The sequence below is a fragment of the Rhinoraja longicauda genome, chromosome 8 (assembly GCF_053455715.1).
Source record: "Rhinoraja longicauda isolate Sanriku21f chromosome 8, sRhiLon1.1, whole genome shotgun sequence".
Classification (NCBI taxonomy): domain Eukaryota; kingdom Metazoa; phylum Chordata; class Chondrichthyes; order Rajiformes; family Arhynchobatidae; genus Rhinoraja; species Rhinoraja longicauda.
In genome coordinates this window covers 47169357-47191611 of record NC_135960.1, presented here as the reverse complement: position 1 = coordinate 47191611, position 22255 = coordinate 47169357, and the positions used below count along the sequence as shown (strand labels likewise).

At 42.0% G+C, this 22255-nt stretch overlaps 1 protein-coding gene and 1 long non-coding RNA gene across 3 annotated transcripts; both read right to left on the bottom strand.

The window, feature by feature from the left end:
* Window positions 1-323: 323 nt before the first annotated feature.
* Window positions 324-6679, bottom strand: LOC144596283 (nuclear receptor subfamily 4 group A member 2). The gene is made up of 7 exons (XM_078404515.1): window positions 6568-6679; window positions 4726-5579; window positions 3636-3765; window positions 2945-3108; window positions 2197-2399; window positions 1863-2041; window positions 324-1725 (listed from the first exon to the last, which is right to left on the bottom strand). Exons 2-7 carry the CDS (start codon window positions 5575-5577, stop codon window positions 1469-1471), a joined length of 1785 nt encoding a protein of 594 aa, XP_078260641.1. The 5' UTR covers window positions 5578-5579; window positions 6568-6679; the 3' UTR covers window positions 324-1468.
* Window positions 6680-12672: 5993 nt separating this feature from the next.
* On the bottom strand, window positions 12673-22015 carry LOC144595932 (uncharacterized). Of its 2 annotated transcripts, XR_013547550.1 has the most exons (4): window positions 21864-22015; window positions 20080-20132; window positions 18572-18598; window positions 12673-14881 (listed from the first exon to the last, which is right to left on the bottom strand). It is a non-coding gene; the product is annotated as an uncharacterized LOC144595932 (long non-coding RNA). The 2 variants fall into 2 exon arrangements; XR_013547551.1 differs by lacking the exon at window positions 18572-18598.
* Window positions 22016-22255: the final 240 nt, after the last annotated feature.

Here is a 22255-nt window from a genome sequence, read left to right as displayed (position 1 = left end):
TTTTGCGTGAATAACAATAGAGGTGGTATATTCTAAATTGAGTGCAAAGCTACAAAGTGAGTTAACGGTCTGATTTGGATCAAGAACACAGGAATCCACGAAGCAGCTATTTGAAGCCATCTTTTTATTTTTGTAAACATTAAATGTTTCTTTCTCATTCTCAAAGAAAGAATTCTCAGAAAACATACTTTAAGCATTTCTAAATGTAAGGTACACAATAGAAAAGGCAGTGACTTGTAGGTCAAAATGTATACGTACTGCATACATATATATATTTTAATATACAAAGTAAAACCTACATGTATGTAAATACTTTCTTTTAAAAATCCCACTGAAACATGAAATGACAACGGTCACCTTTCTGCAGACGTAAAGGGGAGAGGGACAAAGTGCTCAGTAGATTGCAGGACACCGCCTCCAGAAGCACTCTGAAAACCGTCAATAGCAGGAGCATGCAAATTCATGTCAGACGCCAAAAAATAATATATAAACTTTTTATCAACATCAACGGTACATACAACACTTACAAACGATGAATGTTGAACGATTTATACAAACACAATGTATCTCTTTTAAGATGCCAGTTAGTGTATACTTGTAGCCAGATGCTAAAATTGTGCAACGGCTAACAAGGTATCAAACACAACGTTTGTCTTTTTAAAAAAAAGCTAACAGACTACATAGTGTCTGGAATACAATTTCTTAGGTTCCCATAATGTAGACATAATCCATCAAGAAATACCAAGTGCCTATAATGTTTCCAACATACAAGTATGAAGATTAGTCTTGCGATGGTATTCACATGCTTGGTCATTCTGGTTTCTAACCGCTAATAGATCTTCATCTTACATTTCTTCACTCTTACATTTCAATCGAATCAGAAAAATAATCAGAGCAAAACAACTTGATTTGATAATTTACAACTGTTGCAGTTTTGGGGCGCATCGCATAATTGCTGTATTTATATCAACCAATTCATTATTTTGTAAATACTACCGCACATAACTGCTAAGAGAGCACGAGCTTTAAAGAGGGTGGAGGTTTTTATACACCATTTTTATATCCATTTATATACCATACCAATAGATATCCATTTTATATACTGCAATTATGAGTGCTATCAAAATGTGTTTGTGACGCCAGTCTTAGGAGAAGCCGCCTCGTCAATAATCAAACAAAAAACAATAAAATGGATAATCAAAAAACTGTATATACCACGTTTTGAAGGTTTATTTGCTGTGAATCCAGTTCAGTAAACGATTGCAATACAAAGTTTTTTTTAAACAAGCGCAAAAAGTTGCAAGTCTTTTTGCAAATGCATTTGGCACCAAGGTCTCTTTCCGCTGGAGAAATGTCTCTGCCGCTTTTCTGGGGCAGTAGAATCACATCCTTTGTTATAGTTTCTCTATATCTTTTTTTGTTTGTCTGTTTAATTTCCCCTCTCAGTCCAAATGCTCAGGATTTGCATTCAAAAGGGTAGTGTGTCCAGGAAGAGCTTGTCGATTATTGTAGGCGGTGGGACGAGATCTTCCAGCTTTAGGTAAAAGATGCGTTGAAGACCTTGTGTGCAAAGGGTTCGGAGTTCGGGCAATTTCCCCAAAAGTTTGGACAAGTAGTGCGGGCGATTTAAGCTTCCTCCGTTGAAAGTCACGTGGTCCTTCAGACAGTTTACAATTTTATTTTGAAGTTCTTCCACCTTCTTGGGTTCCTTCAGTCCGTGTCGCTCTGAAAGAAGAAATGGGAACGTTAGCCAAAGCTTGGTCGCAGCCACCGCTAGAGCGGCGTTGAAAGGGTTAAAGGGCATTTGTGGTCCTCTTATTTGTAGGGTTTAGGGCTAAAGGCTTAAAATAAAATGAGCTGACCTGTAACCATAGCGAGGGCAGAAATGCAGGCGAAGGCTGAGATGTCTATGCTCATACTGTGCAGGTTAGATGAGAAGTCAATAATTGAATCTATCCACTCCCCAAAGCCACGAACGCATTGCAATCTGTGCAGAACCACGCCGTTGCAAAATATCAGCTTGCCGTCCACGGGGTTGGATCTGGAAATAATAATAATAACGCGACTAATTGCAGATTAATAAAGCGGATTCAAAAAAAAAACCCAGCGCAAAGCCAATAAAACTCAGATCATTGAAGGTCGATGGGGCAGGGAATGGGGGAAATAGTCTGTGGTATATTAGGATTGTATATGTACCGGTAAGCCAGCCTCAAAACGAAGAGTTCCAGGAAAGCCGATTCAAAGAGTAGGTCTTGGTCTTCCTTTGGCAAATCGGTATAGCCTGGGATTTTTTCTGCCCAGCTGCGAATTATTTCCATAGATCGGGTCAGAAGATCGTAGAACTGTTGGATTTGTTCTGTGTCCCCGCCGCTCATCTGATATTCGGGGTTGGATTGGAACTAGAGTATCAAAGAGCAATAAAGACCGGTTGGAATGAATTCAAACTCACACCTGCTTTGTGCACATGATAATTCTGTTAACAATGTTTTTTCATTTTCTTTTATTTGTAGTATTCTTTTACTCATAAGTCATGTTGGCCGATTAAGAAAATATAATACTCGAATACATTCTGGGCTAGTGATTTATTCGAGTATATTCATATTTCATATTCATATATTCACATTTATAACAAAAAATTCAAACACTCCAGTGCAGTGTTAACAAATTAAATCAACTGTTGTCAACCCATTCCAAATATTATTGATTTTGTTTTTTTTAATATTCATTCATTCTTTTTATAATATCAGTACAATCCGTTATAAGTTAACGTTGTGGATCCCTAATCTAGGAAGATGTCACTTTCGATTTTAACAGTGGTCCCTTAAAGTCAACATGTTCCTAATGTATTGATGAGTCTAGTAGCGCTCAATCGGTGACCCGGAGAGCGCAGCTTGTCAAATTGTTTAGGCATGTAGAATTAGTTGGGTGCTTTGCAGGGACTCACTCTGGAGTAGTCGAGGCTGGGCATGGCAGGGTTGGAGTCGACGTGGGCTCTGACCAAGGCTGTGATGAGACTCAGAGGGGGTGACGGGGGAGATGGTTCTTGAGGACTCTTGGGCTTGGACGGCAGTCGTCCCCTGCGGCCTTTCAAGCTGTCGGTGCGAACAACTGGGAACACAAATGGAGCACAAACTTAGAAACACTTTGCGGTCTGAGCCATTTCTGATTATCAAATTTCTTTACAAAATGTATTTACACTTCAGAGATGCAGCGCGGAAACAGACCCTTTGGCCCACAGAGTCCGTGCCAACCAGCGCCACCCCGTACACTAGCACTATCCAACATACAAGGGGCAATTTGCAATTTGCAATACGATAGTACTATCCCACACTTGGGACAGTTTAACTTTTATTTCAACCGAAGCCAATTAACCTGTAAACCCGCACGTCTTTGGAGTGTGGGAGGAAACCGGGGCACCCGAAGAAAACCCACGCGGTCACAGGGAGAAAGTACAAACTCCGTACAGACAGCACCGGCCGTCAGGATTAAACCCCGGTCTCTGGTGCTGTGAGGCAGCAACTTTACAGTTGCGCCACTGTGCTGCCCATCTCTTTAAAATAAAACACCGTCGGCTTTATTACAGAAGTTGTTACGGGAGGATCACATACGGGAGGATCACATTCAAAAACCCTTACCTTCTTTCACCATGCCAACGACGAGGCACTTCTGAAAGCGGCAATATTGGCACCTGTTACGGCGGCGTTTGTCAACTGGGCAGTTCTTATTAGCCAAGCAAACATATTTAGCGTTTTTCTGCACTGTGCGCTGCGAAAACAAAAAGAGGGGGTGGGGGGATATTAATGGATAAAATTACAAATTAATGTGCTCAATATCCGACACACACATATGATGTTTTAATTTTTTTTAAAGTAAAGGAGATTTAAATGCAAGTTAATTTGCACCACGTTCAATGGGCGAATATTGACAGAATCCATAGTAGCTGTTACCGGCTGCCCCAATCCCCGATTCACTCTGTGTTTTATATGCAAGGAAGGAGAGGCGCAGACACAGTGTAAATACAAATCCGTGGGCATTCATACTATTCACATCCCTCCGAGACCCTTCGATTTAAAATGATAAGATTATTCAGTCACGGTGCCGAAATAAAGAGATCACTTTAATTTTACCATGGGGAATTATGTTCCACTTGGTTAACTTAGACACGGCTTAATGTTGTTACCAATTTAAATCTCAAGGAGTCAGCTGAGTTTGTGCCGCAGACACTGGCTGCCATCTGTATTTGAGACAATCACACCAAAAAGGACACTTGCCAAAAGACTAAATCGGTGCAGAATAGATATGCGTGTCGCTCTGTAGTTTAACAGTGCGCCTTCATAACTCTGCTATAAACACGTTGCTCTCCTCCTCCCTCCCTCTCTCTCCCCCTCTCTCCCCCTCTCTCCCCCTCTCTCCCCCTCTCTCCCCCTCTCTCCCCCTCTCTCCCCCTCTCTCCCCCTCTCTCCTCCTCTCTCCCCCTCTCTCCCCTCTCTCCCCCTCTCTCCCCCTCTCTCCCCCTCTCTCCCCCTCTCTCCGCCCCTCTCCCCCCCTCTCTCCCCCTCTCTCTCCATTCTCTCTCCATTCTCTATCTCTCTCTATCTCTCTCTCTCTCTCTCTCTGCATTTGATTTCATTTAAAGCCCCTTTAAAGATAATTGCCCAACACCAAACATGGCCTTTCCGTTTTATTCTGAGTCTGGAAAATAAAATGTTAAAATGAAAGAGTTACCTTGAAGAAGCCTTTACAACCCTCGCATGTTCGCACCCCGTAGTGTTGGCAGGCGGCGTTGTCCCCACAAACGGCGCAGAGGCCCTCGTTCGACGGAGAGTTACGAGATGGTGGTGATGGCACCTGGTTGTCCATGAGCTGAGACCCATGGCCGATCTGGAGGCCGGGAAAGCCCACGGGTGCTTGCTTCCGGATGGGGTTGGGGACAGCAAAATTCTGGCTGTCTACCACATGATGTCCCGTCTCCGGGTTCATAGACATGTGCAAGGGGTTATCAAACCTCATTTGGCAGCTGGACACCGGGGTACCGGGTGGAGACTGTTTGAAGGAGAAGAGAGATAGTCTGGAGACGGGCGACTTCCGCTGGTCTATCATATGGGTAGTAGCTACATAGTTTTGAGAAAAGCTATGAAGAGAATTGGGATCGTCCCACAATGGGTTGTGTTGGACCTGGAAGCCCGGAGGTGTTGGGGTTGGTGGTGGAGATGGCTTGTAGTACATGGTACCAGAATGCATCATCTCCTCTGATGGGTGTTGGAGGTGATTCTGATGGTGGTAGCCGTTCATCTGGATGTCTTCGATCTTGATGGCGGTCTGCTGATTGGACAGAGGCATCTGGTACAGGCAAGGGGGTTTCACGTCGTAATTGGAAGTGTAGTTCTCCATGAAGGTACTGAAGCTGGGCAGCGAGGTGGTGGCTGTGATTTCGGTGTTGGTGAGGTCCATGCTGAATTTGACGAATTCAGGCGTTAGGAAGTCATTGCTGAACTCCCCACTGTGATAGGCGTAGCTCTGAGAGGCAGGGCTAGCTCCTTGAGGCGATGACCCATATTGAGCTTGAACACAGGGCATGGCTGTAAATAAAAGTTCTCAACATGTACTCATACCATTTAAATACGCAAGACTTCTACTTCTAAATCACCGTCCAAGCCCCTTTGCCGGAATCTAAATCGAACATCCCCATTTTCACCATAGATGTTGCCTGACCCGCCGAGTTACTCCAGCATCTTGTGTCTCTCTTTGGTATAAACCAGCATCTGCATTTTTTTATTAACCCTAAATTATTCCACTTTAGCCTGTGGATTTACTGTTTAGGGTGTGTGAATTGAAACCGTTTAAACGTATACACTGAAGGGTCCCGGCCCCAACCGTCGCCTATCCATGTTCTCTAGAGATGCTGTCTGGTCCGCTGTTACTCCAGCATTTTGTGACTTTTTCTGGTAGAAACCAGCATCTGCAGTTGCTTGTTATTCCATATCCCCATATTCCTTACTCCAGCACTTTGTATCTTTTTATTTTGAAAACCAGCATCTGCAATTCCTTGTTTCCACATTCTCCAGAGATGCTGTGTGACCCGCTGTCATTCCAGCACTTTGTGTCCTTTTCATTAACCAGCATCTGCAGTTCCTTCTGTCCAAACCTATGCCACTCGTCACTGTTTCCCTATATCCTTATTATCTTTAAAATAAATTTCAACATGCAAATGTATTTAGTTTTAAAAAAATATTCGCGTTGAACTGAAATGTTTGCTCGACACAAGGAATTACTGATGCTGATTTACAAAAAAAAAGATACAAAGTGCTGGAGGAATTCAGCGGGTCAGGCAGTATCTTTGGGTGCAACATTCTCCAGAGATGCTGTCTGACCCGCTGAGTTCCTCCAGCACTTTGTGTCCTTCATTTTCCATAATTTGTTATGCGTTTTCCCTCCCATCAAAAGGCAGCGTCCCAATTTAATGAAAACATGAAACGTACAGAGAATATTATCTTCGATGGCGAGTTTAAGAATGGCAATATAATTTAATTAACACTTACGACTAACTGCGCAATCAAAGGGACATACCTTCTGCCAAATGACTGCGAAAGAAATGGAAAGTAGACACTGTTGTGGTTTATATTCCAACCGTGCAGAATTCGGAATTTTATAAAATCGTAGTTTAGGCGATATTGCAATGAAACCTTTCCTGAAAGCAAATGGAAAATAATCATTGATCCACGCCACGCTAGCTGTTCATTTTAATAGAAGATTAAGAATTATATTCCACTGAATTTCACGAGCAACCTGACACGTTATCCTTTTGTCGTTTTTTTTTCTCGATATCGTGTTTCCAAAGTTCATCGGCAAAACCAAATGGACTGGATCTACACACCCCCTCCAAGGACAATGTCAAGCATGGATTTATTCCCCCCTTTTGGAGTGAAATATCGTGTACCTTTCTAAATTCCTTACATATTTTGTATCCGATCAACTCTAAACAGCGGTATCAACGATTCTGCACTCCAGATCGCAGTTTATTAGACAGCACACCCACCACAGGAGACCCCGGAGAGGTTATGATAAAAGGGGTAGGGGACATAGTCATTTAAATTTAGAGGAAAGATTGTTGTAGGAAGTTGGCGGGGTTGCTCTTTTGTAACGCATTGTTGCTAGACTTAATTATCCCAAGTGTTAAATTACACCCATGGAAATATGTACCCGCGATTTTCTACACTTCTTTTATACGGAGAAAACACATGCAGACAAGAGTTAAAACAATTCGGCAGGTAGGTAGGTGGTGGATAATGATATAGACAGATAGAGACAGGCGGGCAGTTGGAACGGCACAGAGATGTAGAAAGGTAACTGTCCAATATTCATTCAAATGACAGTACTGCTCACATAAAGACGCGAGGGCTAAGCGTTTAGTAAAACACAAGCAGTTTGCAAAGTTCTTTGCACAACCCCTTATTTTTACAGAATACTTTATTATATGGATCCGGGGAAGACCAACAGTGAATGCAATAACGTGCATCTTAAAATAAAGTTTTTTGCAACATGTATACATTTAATGCACAAATACCCCTTATAATCTTAAAGGTTAAACAATCCCGCAATGTACATGTTTTTTAAAGGACCAGCCATAAGGCGGTGTTTTAATTTACAATTTACCCAATTCGCGTCGCTCAATTATTTGCGGTCAGCTGTAATAACTGAACATATCTGAAATAAATCCATAACAATCCGCGTATTCTAACTTTCTGTCAACCGGCTCAAATCGCACAGCAAATCTTTTGGATGCCGATGTTTATGTGTTGTAATGGGGGGGGGGGGGTTATTTTGGCAAATTTTGTTACAGGGCTTTTAATTTAAATGTTTCGATTTGCTGCTAGCAAGAAAGACACGTGTAGAGGGAGATCCTACAATAACCGCCCCCATCCGAAACAGCTGTACGGGGTAGCAGGTGGGTGCGTGCAGGTGACCGTCTTTATAAAAAAAAAACAAAGCCATGCGGAATAAACTGGACATAACCCAAGGTTTCCACGGTGGGAATATACACATCCAAGCGATAGTTTTGAACTATTATTAGAGCCTGTCTATTAATTGCATAATAGCAGAGTTACGATCACCGGAGCAAAAATACAATAACTGTTGTCAAACATACACACAGACACACTGACACACACACATACGTTTGTCAAACTGGTTCATTTGACTCGCTTAAGTCAAATCCTCAGGAAAAAAAACTCAGCCCTGACATGCAGAAAGAGCAGCAATGAACAATATAATGAAAGTCTGAAGAAAGGGGTCCCGACCCGAAACGTCACCTTATCTATGTTCTCCAGAGATGCTGCCCGATCCGCTGAGTTACTCCAGCATTCCGTGTCTATAAACTAGCATCTGCAGTTCCTTGTCATTACATTATAATGAAAGTAGTCGCACATAAACACGAGCCGTGCAATGGGGGTTCAAACGTTTTAATACCTACTTGCTCCTTATCCACCTCTCATCGGGATGTGTAAACGGTGAAATTTGGAGGTGCAGCGGTGTATTGTATGTTGACGTTTGAAGTTGTAGAGCGGCGGCGGCAACAGCGTCGGAAGTAGTGGTCGATACAGGTTGCTGTCGCCGACACGCAAAGCGGGCGATCAGATTCGCACTGGCCCTACTCTCCAATGTGCCTTTGTTTATGTGAGCTCCTCTCTTCCACTGGCAGCGTGTAACTAAGTCTCCGAGCGTCAGCAAGCGTCAGCGTAGACAAGCCCAATGAACGCCCGGGGGCCGGGCCCGTAACACACAGTTGGCCAAGTCCTCCCTTTGGTAAATTTCCGAGGTGACGTTAGCGCTGTGGATTTTTAAGGTAGCAAGACCGTGACTCGGGAGAACCTCATCACCTCCCTTTCCCCCACGGCATTTCCACAGGCAGCATGTAATTGGAACATTTTATATCGATTATGGGATCTGGGTCTCATGAATTGCTTACTTTATGGAGTTATTTCTACGACTTACTAGTGAAAGTAAGCCACGGGCGGCTGTTGAAGCCAAGATATAGGGTATTTTTATGGTTCATTAATAAGGGCGTTAATGGGAGAAGGCAGGAGAATGGGGTTGAGATGAAAGATACATCAATCCTGATTGAATGGCGGGGTAGACTCGATAAGCTGAATGGTCTAATTTTGTTCCTATGCGGAATTCATTGCCACAGACATGGGTATTTTTAAAGCAGAGATTGATTGACAAGTCCTTGATTAGTAAGTGTGTCAAAGGTTGACAGGAGAATTGGGGTTGAGAGGGGAAAACAGATCAGCCAGTATTGTGTCGACTTGATGGGATGAATGGTCTGATTCTGCCCCTATGTCTTAAGGTCGTGTTAAGTTACGTCTGTGATTTAAAAGGAAATAAAGTGCTGGAGTAACTCAGCAGGTCAGGCAGCATCTGTGAATAATGTGGATGGGTGACGTTTGGGATCGCGACACCTTATTAATGTATCTGGTTAAACGCGCTGTTTGTATCTCTGCCATCTATATATATCTATATACTAAAACTCTCGTTTGTTTGTGTTTGTTACTGAACTACAGTCAAAACGGTACAGGATAGCGCGACAATTTTAGGCCCACCTTACTCACTGTCGTCCCTTTGGAAGAGGCTTCATTGAAATCGGTGTTATATTTTTAGTTATTCACATTTTAAAGTTTAAATCTATCTCCTAGGGAAGGAGATGGAGGAGGAGGATAAGGGGGGGGTTGAGGGGGTTGAGTAGGAGGATTAAGGCGGGGAGGGGAAGGGGAGGAGGAGGGTGGAGGGGAGGAGGGAGGGAGGGGAGGAGGGAGGGGGGGAGAGGGAGGAGAGAGGGAGGGGAGGAGAGGAGGGGGAAGGGGAGGGGGGAGTAGAGGGTGCTGCATAAATGCAGGAGAGGTTTGGGTCCACTTGGTCTAGTACTCCCCCAAAAAGTAAATCCACGGGTTAACATTGTATAACTTCGGGGTATTCGGTTCAGACAGACCCTTCTGACCCGTGTGAAGGGTCCGGACACCAAACGTCACCTACCTATTTTCTCCAGAGATGCTGCCTGACCCGCCGAGTTACTCCAGCACTTTTTGTCCGTTTGTGTAAACCAGCACCTGCAGTTACTTGTTTCTACTATGCCTGTGACTTATCTAGTTACTGAGTGTCCAATGTCCTAATCAACCGGTAAGGAAGGTGGCATCTTAAGCGATTTTTGTTGTTGTTGCTTTATTTAATTATTTGGGGAATCCTTAACTGCTGCTTTTTACTTGATGCAACCCCCAAATTATGAAATGCATTGCATTTAAATGTAAACAGTGCGAGTCCACTCATTAAGATTGCATTCTGGAGAAGATGCTTCTTATGGGACATCAGGCATTAAAAAAAAAACACAACAGGTATAAATAACTTAGGATTGTGGGACAGTAAGTTTCGGTTTTATAGTAAAACCGCACGTTTTGTAAGAATGAGACTGGTAACTAGGAATTTAGATGCTTATTATGAGGAGGGAATTTGGGCAACAGAACCAATTACAAAAATAACTAATGGAGTGTTTGGGGAGAAATGGCGCTTCGTAAAGCAGGGGGTTTGGGTTGGGGTTTTTTACAATTAAATGCGCGTTTTTATAAGAATTAGACCGGTAACTAGGAGTTAAAATGCGTATAATGGGGTCCACGCGGCAGCATGAATGGGTAGCAAAAGTTAACAAATGCAGGATTGTGGGACAGGAAGTTTCGTTGATACAATCAATTGCACGTTTTGTAAAAATTAGGCCGGTAACCAGCGATTTAAATTTTTGTTCTGGGAAGGGCTCGTCTATATTAATTGCAAAAGTGACAAATGCAATACGTGTATATATTTGCTACATGTGAAAATTGCAACAATGTGGCGGGAGGGGAGAAAGCCTAGCGGCCACCTTTACTGTTGACAGTCGAGGCAGGGAGCTCATTAATACGGCTTGTTGCAGTGGAGCGTCAGCGTTCGTGGGCGAAGCGATTTAATGAACGAAAGGAAAATGTGATGGGGACGCTGGCCGCGACCGGCAGAGCGCCGGCTGACGCAGGAACGCTGCCATTGACGCAAAGAACCCGGGCTGGGCTCGCCAGAAATAGCAGCTCTGGCAGTTTGCAATTGATGCATTCAGGGGTAGGGCTTAACGTGACTATTTTAAACTCCAGCGGAAACTCGAGAACACCAAATTAAGACATTGCGGATATTTTTAGAGAGGCCACCTTTTTTTAAAGTGCAGGGACGTTACAGGGAGAGGCCATCAAAAGTATAAAATATTAATAATATAGTAATTACATTTTTATTTGCGCCAGTGACTTTTTCTTGTAGAAACAAAGAATTGCAGATGCTGGTTAATAAAGTTTTTATAGAAGGATCTCGACCCGAAATGTCACCTAATCATGATCCCCAGAGATGCTGCCTGACCCGGTGTTACTCCAGCCTTTTGTGTCTATCTTCCTTATTACATAATAATGAAAACAATCGCATATAAACACGCACCGTGCAATGGGTACTCCGACACCGTGTCCCTTAGTGACCTTTTCCTACTAAAAGTGACTTCTGGTGTAATATTTTAAGATTTTCTGATGTTACTTTTTCACACTAGCACTCCACAGTAGGGATTTGGGGGCTTTGTTGATTTTTGTGTTTACACGATATTGTCTGTTTTTTAACAGCGACTTTTTTTGTTATTGTTTATTATGGTGTATGTTTACACATCTATTATGCTACTGCAGGTAAGAATTTCATTGTTCCTTTTCGGGCCATATGATAAAACGCTAACTCTCCGCCAGTTTGGCTGGAGCTGTTACAATAGTACATTCTTACAGCTCTTTCCGTGCAAGCCTTTCACTCTACCGCGATACACGCGACAATAATACAGCTAAACTTGCAAACTCAGTAAGTTAAGATTAGTTTTGAACTAAAAACCTAATCATATATATTTTATTAATCAACATCTGTAGTTCAGTGTCAACCCAATCAACTAACCACTTTGCAGGTCTCAATAGGCTCAACCATCAATTGGGAAATAGTTTATCATACAATTAAAATGGCAAAGTCATTTAATGGGGGGGGGTGGGGGGGGAGGAGGAGAGAGAGAATCAATAATAGTTTTCGAAAAACTACGAACTTGCCAGTGGACAAAACGTGTAATTAAAGTTAACAACGCGGGTAAAAATGTCCATTACTTCCCCGAAAGGAAACAGTCTTGGCGAGCGGTAGTTCCCGTGGCTGCAGTTTTCGCTTCCATTCACCAAACCGACACTCCTGCAGTTTCACACTTCCAACAAGAGGAGGCAGTCGCTCTCAAAGATCCACCGCAAAAGCCCCCTGTGATTTTCTCAAAATTGTCTTGTTTTTAAAAAAACAATTCGCAAAAACCATATCTAGATTAATTGCACACATTAACGCGAAATAATGTACAATGCCTCCTGTGTGAATTGAGAACACACGCACGGCTAGTTGGATAGCAGCAGGGGAGGATTCTTTCCCTGGCTAATTTCGTTTTTTAGCCTGAAACATTCCTCACAATAATATCCAATTGATTCCATTCAACACGTAACAACAAAAAGAGAGTAGCAAATGGATAGGCTTCTCAGCTTGTGGGTTAAAATATCTAAAGGTTATGGGGCGGTTGTAAATAATAAAGACACCAACAGTGAAAAGGTGCAACGATTTTTATTTAATAAACAGTACAATCCAAGTTATTCCAAAAATCTAAAGCAGTAGTGTTGTTAAAGTAAGCTTGTGAGCTTGCATCAAGTTATGACCTGGCACAATTTAAAATGTAAAAATACATAGTTAGAAACCAGGTAACACCCACACACTTACACAAGGCGTTGGCACAAGCTGAAGTTCAACACTGTGATACTGGAGTAATCCCACGCAGATAAGCAGATAAACAAATTGTACGTAGTATTTTATACTTCAGGGCATGAAATGTTAGCATTACAAAATGCATATTGTAAAGTCAAATAAATGAAAGTCATTTACACAACATTAACCCAATGTTTAAGCCAAAAAAAATAACAGAGCATATTGCTTTTGTAACTTTCTAGTTTGAACGTCCCTTCAAATGTTTCATTTTCCTAGTTGGAAATTTCCAATATTCTAGAGAAACAAACCCTTATTTCTTACGGATACAAACTTTTTTTTTCAAAAACAAAAAAATCCCACATTTAATCAATAATATGGTTCATTTCACAAACCAAAGGTTCTTGTTGGCTGAAGTTATCAATTGGAATGGGATAGCCAAATTGTGCTTAGTGTTTTTTTTAAAATATGGTTTGTGTGGAGAAAAGTGGCTATTGACAACAATTGTGCAGAAGCAATGTTTGCAAGATGGTCTATATTCAGAGAACATTCCCAAGGACATGTATAGATTACACACCCTCTTTGCCAAGCACACAATGCAGGCTAAAACAGAATTACATCTGTTAAAAGAAACTTGGATCAAGATGCAGAGAAAATTAAAAATAAGCAAAATGTGAAGATGTTTCCACTAGTTGAGTCTAGAACCAGAGGCCACAGTCTCAGAATAAACTAACATACCTTTACGAAGGAGATCAGAAGGAATTTCTTTCGTCAGAGGGTGATGAATCTGTGGAATTCATTACTACAGGAGGCTGTGGAGGCCAAGTCAATGGATATTTTTTAAGGCAAGAGATTGATAGATTCTAGATTAATACGTGTGTCAGGGGTTATGGGAAGAAGACAGCAGTATGGGGTGGAGAGAGAAAGATCGGAGGGGATTCTAAGTGCACTCGTAATTTTGTCTGGATTAAAGGAGGTGCCAGATCACCAGTTGCCAGGAAATTGGCAGTGGGCCTGCACATGCATACATCCACAGCAGTCAATGAGAAAACAAAAATCCTGATTCACTGTTTTCTTAAGGTAAACAAACAGTTTATTCAAATTTTTAGAAATACCCTGAGCAAAAAATATATACAGATGCTCCTCAACCTACGTTGGGGTTTCATTCCGATAAACCCATCGTAAATCTAAAATATCGTAGGTCAAAATGCATCTAATTCACCTGATCGCGTGGCTATTGCAGTTTAGTTTAGAGATACAGCGTGGAAACAGGCCCTTTCGCCCCATCTAGTCTGCGCCGACCAGCGATTCCCGTACATCAACATCATCCTGTACCCACTAGGGACAATTTACATATACACCAAGCCAATTAACCTACATACCTGTAAGTCTTTGGAGTGTGAGAGGAAACTGAAGATCTCGCAGAAAACCCACATGGTCACGGCGAGAACATACAAACTCCATACAGACAGCACCCAGTCAGGATCGAACCCGGGTCTCCGGTGCTGCATTCGCTGTAAGGAAGCAACTCTACCGCTGTGCACCATCGTAAAGTCGAAATATCCTAAGTCAAAGCATCGTAAGTCGAGGAGCACCTGTATATCTTTTTATTTATTCTGCCACAAACCCAAGACGGGATGAACAAAAGTTGAAATAGCATCACTTTTGTTCCACCATCCAAACTTCCAACTTAACTTCTATTATTAATCAATATAACTGCTGAAACAGACCTCTAATTTTTCTCCATAATGAGTTTAGATTAGAGATACTGCCCTTCGGCAGTTTCTTTGCAAAGGGCCAATTAACCTTCAAAGCCACACGTCTTTGGGATGTTGGAAGGAAACCCACGGTCGCAGGGAGAGTGTGCAAACTCCACCGCAGACTGCACTAGAGGTCAGGATGGAACCTGGGTGTCTGGGAGGAAGGCAACGGCCTACCAGCAGGTTGAATACATGCAAGTGTGGTGGAACCAAAGAAGTCCTCGTCCGTCGTGTGATCTTACTGGGACAAGATTGGAAATATGATCAGGCCCCAAGATACTTGCCTTTGTCTATTGAAGCACAGAGCAGAACTGTAAAAAAATAGGTTAGAACTTTCCAACATCAGTTAACACACAACAATTCCAGTATAACCTTCCAGTTATCACACTAAAAGGATGCAAGTGTTTATTAGAAGCAGTGCAGAGGAGATTTAATGATAATCCCAGATGGAGAATTACTGTGGTGAGGAGCCATTGATTTGGCTCGATTTGTTTGCAGGGGAAGAAAGGGAGATTTAATAAAAAAGGTACCAAATTGAGAGAGATCTGGAAAGAGTGAAGATGAAGGACCAATTAACAGATGACGAGCGTTTGACGACAGTGGGCCGGTAGTCACTGGAGTTTAGAGGCATGAGGGGGGGACCGCATTGAAACCAACCAAATCGTGCAAGGCATGGATAGGGTGGATGTGGAGATGATGTTTTCACTAGTGGGAGAATCTCGGATCCGAGGCCATAGCCTCAGAATAAAAAGACGCATCTTTAGAAAGATGAGGTGCAATTTGTTTGGGCAGAGGGTGGTGAATCTGTCTAACTCATTGCCACAGAATGCCGTGGAGGCCGTCATTTGGTATTTTTAAAGCAGAGATAGACAGATTCTGGATTAGCAAGGATGTCAGAAGTTATGGGATGAAGGCAGGAATATGGGGTTGAGAAGGAAAGATAGATGAGCCATGACTGAATGGCAGAGTGTATTCGATGGGCCAAATGGCCTATTTCAGCTCCGATGATTTATGAACATTTCTCTTGGATGTTGTTAACAGGAGGAAACAGATTTAAGTTCATTTGGAAAAGTATCAGAGGGAAGTCTAATAAGTTGCACTGATAGGCAGGTGGTTTTAATTCTGATGTATTAAATGTCTCTCGACAGATGCTGCCTGATTTGCTGAATGTTTCCATTATTGTGTTTTTAAGTGCATTTATGGCATTGTCAGGAGCTAGAATTTAATGGCCAATAGGTCAGTGTAGGGGGAAACTCCCACTACATTTGAAAAGGTTGCCAGACAAACATTTGATTGGTTAGAAGCAAGAGATACTTCAATTTTTGAGTCTGCCTTTAAATTTCTATTCCTCTTAGGACTGTCAGGTTTTAAAAGCCAAATGTATTACATTTGTCATTCATGATGCGATTTGTTTGGCTTTTTGCATTTTTCTAACCTAGGGAACACCCAGTATAAAAATCAGAGGCTTGAAATATTACTGTCTCGTTTCTAAATTGAAAAATGGTTTCAATAACTTTAATTCACTGTTGATTCTCAGTTAAAAGATTAAGCCATCTTTCTATTTAGCGTGCTCCCACCTAAACGGTGGACAGCACAGTGGGGCAGCGTTGGAGCTGCTGCCTTTAAAGTGCCAGAGACCAAGGATAAATCCTGACTATGGGCACTGTCAGTACAGTGTTTGTACATTCTCTCTGTGATCGCGTGATTTCCTCTGGGGGCTCTGGTTTCTTCCCACACTCCAAGGATGTACAGGTTTGTAGGTTAATTGCTTCTGTAAATTGTAACTTGTCCCTAGTGTGTAGGATCATGTAAGATTTTGGTTGTGTGCTATCCAGTCAAGAAAAAGGCTATACATGAATACAATCAAGTTGTCCACTGTGCAAAGTTAAAGGATAAAGGGTGCAGCATTTGATGCAAAGATATAACATTGAAGTCCGATAAAGTCCTTTGTTACCTAGATTTGGAAGAATAGAAATGGTAACAGATGGTATCTTGAGCAAAACACAAAATGCTGGAGTAACTCAGCATCTGCGGAAGGGATGAATTACAATGCCTGAATTCAGACTTTGTGAGAGAACATCATCACACCAGAGATCAGAGTTCAATCCTGACCTTGTTCTGTCTGTGTGGAGTTTGCACATTCTCCCTGCGACCGCGTGGTTTTCTCCGATACTATTGCAACATTCAACATTTAAAGGGGCACATGGCTAGGATAGGATAGATTTAGAAGGATATGGGCCAAAACACAGGCAGGTGATGGGACATGTTGATCTGCGTGGGCAAGTTAGGTCAAAGGGCATGTTTCTATGCAGTATGACTGATTCTAGGCCAGGCAGCTGGAAAGAGAAAAACCCATTCAGACCTTTCAATTTGAAATGTAATGTTCCTTTCTCCACAGATGTTGCCTAACCCACAGTGGGTTTCCCACCTTTTTAGTTTATCTCAGATATCCAGCATCTGCAGCTTTCTTTTTTGATTTTCACCCAGTAAAACTGAAGTCAGAGCATCAAACAGCACATCTCTCCTTATCGAACACCCACTTGTCTCTCTTCATCTCTAGCCCTTGTCACTTATTCAACACATCTGCCAATCAACATTTCCCCCCCCCCCCCCCACCCACCCCCTTCACCAGTATCCACCTGTCCCTTGCCAGGCTTTGAACCCCCCCGGAATCGTCTTGATGGGCCAACTCGCCTAATTCTGCTCTATGACCCAAAACTCTATGCTCTATGCTGTGTATTAAACCAGCATCCACAGTTCCTTGATTCTGCAGAGAAGGCTGCTCAGAGATACCTCACCACCATGTTAGGCATTGATTGCCATGTCCCAGTGCCACTGTTGGCCACGAGATACCATGTCTACAAAACGTGGTGCTGCTCCTGATAACACCTATATGGACTCCAGCAACAATGACGACAAGACTTCAGAGGCAAAAGAAAAATTTACAACTTGCAATTTCCCCACCACTTGAAGACCAACCTGACCTGGAAATATTTTGCTACTTGTTCACGAACAATACATGTAAATTCTGCAACTCTTGCTAAAGGCTAAACCCCCTTCTAAAGGCATGGCAGAGGTTCATGGGGTCAACTTACCAACACCTCCACAAGCTAATTCAAGATGTCCAGATAACCCCCCGAAACAAAATAAAATAAAGTCATCCACCTGTTTGAACAACTGCAATGGAGTAATATTTTCCTCATTGCTTCAGAAAAGGTAGAAATCCCACAGCTGTAATGCAAGAAAAATGTAAATCAGTAACGAGGAATACTGTATAAACAAACAATATCTTAACCTACCAAAATCTAAGATACTGATACGGGCAACATGGCAGGTGGCAATATGCACCATTAAGCCAGACCCCAATTGAACAGATTTAAATAACTGGAGTTCCGTTTCCTTTTCATGTTCATAAGTCATAGGAGCAGAATTAGGCCCATCCAGTCCATTCGCCATTCAATTATGGCTGATCTATCTTTCAACCCCATTCTCCTGCCATCTCCCCATAATTCATGACATTCTTACCAATCCCCAAATTTGAAAACGGCTCCACGATATATCCCATTTGCAAAACATCTTTGGCCCTTTAGTTCAGTTCAGAGATACAGCATGGAAACAGGCCCTTTGGCCCACCGAGTCCACACCAGCCATCAATCACTCATTCACGCTAGTTCTATGTTATCCCAGTTTCACATCCACTCGCTACACATTAGAGTCAATTTATAGAGGGCCAATTTACTGACAAACCCACACGTATTTGGGATGTGGGAGGAAGCCAGAGCACCCGTATGAATCCAACACAGCCACAGGGAGAAAGTGAAAACTCCACACATTGACAGCATCCAAGGTCAGGGTTGAACCTGGGCCTCTGGCGCTGTGAGGCAGCAGCTCTATCAGCAGCATTACTGTGGTTGCATATCAAGTGAACTTAATCATGAAGGATCTACAAGTATTTAATCCACTAACACAATATCTAGATTAACATGTGATAAAATACTCACCTAATTTGCATATCATCTTCACTGGGGCTAGGTGAAGTCATTTTAAAGGCAGCATTAAAATGTCAATCATTACATCAATGTTAATGTTCAGCATTATAAAAAGTAACCCACTCTACCAGCTATTGACTGCTTATCCTGGTATCATCCCAGTAATCAAATTTAGCTCCGTACCAAATTCTGTTTTGTAACCCCCCACTGTGAATAGCTGCATACCATATTAAAGTTTGAAATTAATTGCAAGTTGTTCTACATTCACAATACTGATAAGTATTAACATTTACTTTTAAGAACTGTATTGGTTTTACTCTAGAAAATGGTGACAAGTCTGACAACATATTTTAGGTAGTCTGTTCTCCGACATTAAAGTATCAGAATCCAGAGCAGACCTTGTACATTCACTGGATGCAACTGGTAGCTCAGTTCTAAAATTTTGATCTTAACATGATTGATGGATGTTCAGAAGTTTAAAGGGAATGGGACACTTTAACTTTGATCGTCCAACATCTACAAATGCTAACCACTTTCACATTAGTTCAGTTTGGAAATGAAGCATGGAAACAAGCCCTTCAGCCCACACCGACCATTGATCACCTGTTCACAGTAGTTCTATGTTATCCCACTTTCTCGACCAGTCACTACACACTGGGGGGGCAATTTACAGAGGCCGATTAACCTACAAACCCGCATGTCTTTGGGATGTGGGAGGAATCAGAGGGACCCGGAGGAAACCCAAGCGGTCACAGGGAGAACTTGCAAACTTCACCCAGTCAGCGCCAATTCACATGATTAATAATATATTTGTGCTGTTGCAAAACCACATCTCAACTCAAACTTCACAATCATGCATTACATCAGTGTAAATGTATACATGGATTTCCCAGGACAATGCCAGGCTGGTGATGGGTGGATACAGGCGAGGGAGGTTTGATTGGCAGATGGTTGGACAAAGCTCACTACTTTGCCTTTTCATCTCTGGCCTTTATCCAACCCTGCCAATCAAACCCCTCACCTGTATCCACCTATCACTCGCCAGACTTTGTCCCAACTCCTCCTCTCTTCTAGCTTTCTCTTCCCCCCCCACCCATACTGCAAACAGTTTGACGAATGGCCCCAACCCGAAACGTCACCTATCCACATTCTCCAGAGATGATACCCGACCCACAGTTCCTCCTGCATTTTGTCTTTTACATAGGATTCCAGCATCTGCAGTTCCTTTCTACCCTATATTAAAATGATTAAATGAAATCTTTTTTCTGACAGTATTTCTAACAGTGTCCATTTCTGTGAAGAATCATGTCACTATATCGAGAAGAAAATCTATTTCATTTGCTTAGCCAATCTTTCTGGCAAAATGCAGGTTACAGAAAATATCAGTGGCGTAGTGGAAGTGGGGAAAGATGGCATGTGGCTTAAATTAACACACAGTACTCATTAGCAATGTACATTTAAATCAGCAAATGAATCATCCCCCACTTAAAAAATATCAAGTCTATATTTGTCACACTTACCTAATTTAAACTAATCTTCTGTTGGCAGGGTATGATTCATCAGTGATTTGAATCTGTAGGAGGTTTGAAGTATATATAGCATTAAATTTAACTCATTCATTGTCAGTTATAAATGGATGGTGACAGAAATATAGAACAGAGTACAGTACAGAAACAGGCTTTTCAGCCCACAATGTTTGTGCAGCACACACTGCCAAGACCAACCAACTCTTATCTGCATGCACATAATCCATTTCCCTCTACATCCATGTGCCAATCCAAAAGCCTCTTAAAACACCATTATCACATCTGCCTCCACCACCCCCCTCCCCGGTTACCTACCATCCTCTTTGTAAAAAATAATTGGCCATACATCATCTTTAAAAACATTACTCCTCTCATCTTAAGCCTATGCAAATAAGTCCCTCCCTCTACAGTGCATCAGATGCAGTTTTTAACATAATAGAAAATCTAATATATTTAACGTGCATCAATATTTATCTACGTAGTTCAGTTTTATTTAACACTTGGATGACTACACAAGTACCCCCCCAAATGTTGTGTCCCACAACAAATACGAAAGGATACCCATACTTTGCTTCATTTTGTTTATTCATAAGATCACATACTTAAATGTATTAGCAAGGACATTGCCACACAGTGCAAAGGCCCTAAAGACAAGACAGGTGCTAATACAGTTATAAATTACACCTTCACCGTCACATATCATTCCCTGACACAAAATCCATCTTGTCATGGAGACACCTCTGTCATTTCACAGACTGTGTTTGATTGATTCCACTGAAGGTTAGAGGCTAAGTGGGCCATATGGCAACATGTTGCTTTCCATATGTTTGCAAACCCATCCATGCTTAGCCATTTATTAAATAACATCTGCACCCACTACGCCTAATCAAAATGTGTTTCTATTATTTACTCACTTAACTAAATTACATCATTGACACATAACTAATTATCCCCATAATAAACAACCAGTTTTTGCTGCATCTTCCACTGATACATTATCCCAGTTACAGGGAGTTTATTCAAAACTGCCAACATAAAAGTGATAATTCCATTTATACCCAAGTTTTCAAAACCCAAAATGGCTGGAAACTAAAACGTCGATTACATTTTACAGTCAATTAACAAACTTACTTTAAGAGATTCATAGAAACAAAATGCTTTTACACAATTTAATGCAGGTTACATTTTTTAAATGTAATCATTATTTTTAAGATATTTGTTGAATTAAAATGTTTTTACACAATTTAATACAGATGCTGCATTTTATAAATAAAAACATTATTTAAAGAGATTCGCTGAAATAATATGTATTCACAGAACTTAATGTAGGGGGCTGCATTTTTTAAATACAGTTATGTTAAGTTATTCACCGAAATAAAAAGCATCTAAGGATTTTAGTGAATTTTAAATATATATATTCATTAAGTTAAGAGAAGTGAAATGCATTTGAGGAATTTAAATCGGAGGTCACATTTTTCAGGACATCAATTTAAAGGGATTCATTGAAATAAAATGGGTTTACGGAATTCAATGCAGAGACTGCATTTTAAAATATAATATACTCATGTTTTTAAGAAATTCATTGAAACGATATTTACGGATTATTTAAAGCAGAGGGTGAATTTTAAAAATATAATTGCTACTTTAAAGAGATTCGTTAAAAATAAAATACATTCACGCATTTTAAAGCAGAGGCTGCATCTAAAATATATAACCTTCTGCTTTTGGCTCGGGTTTCTCAATTTAACGTGAAGCGCGGCGTTTTTGCTCGTACTTACCGGGACAAATGCATGGATGCGGGAGCCGGCGTCGGAGCAGGAGCACGGATGCCGGGCCAGGGGCAGCGCGCGGTCCGGGTCCGGGCTCCAGCGGAATGCTGCGGATAAAAGGCTCCATTGTGACGATCCGGTCCGCACTACGCCGCTCGCGCCCCGGCTCCGCCAACCAACCCCGCGCGCGCGCGCGTCACTCCTGACGTCAATGGAACCCGCGCCCGATGACGCGCGCGGGGGCCGCCTGCGTCATTCTAAAAATAGCCTTTCCCAGTCTGTATGAATGAAGCGGCGTTGGCGGCGCCTGACTGATGGCTGTTTGTTTCCATTGACGGCAATGCAGTGGGAAAGAAAGCGAGGAGAGGCCTCACCAGCCGCTGCACAATGGAAACAATGTT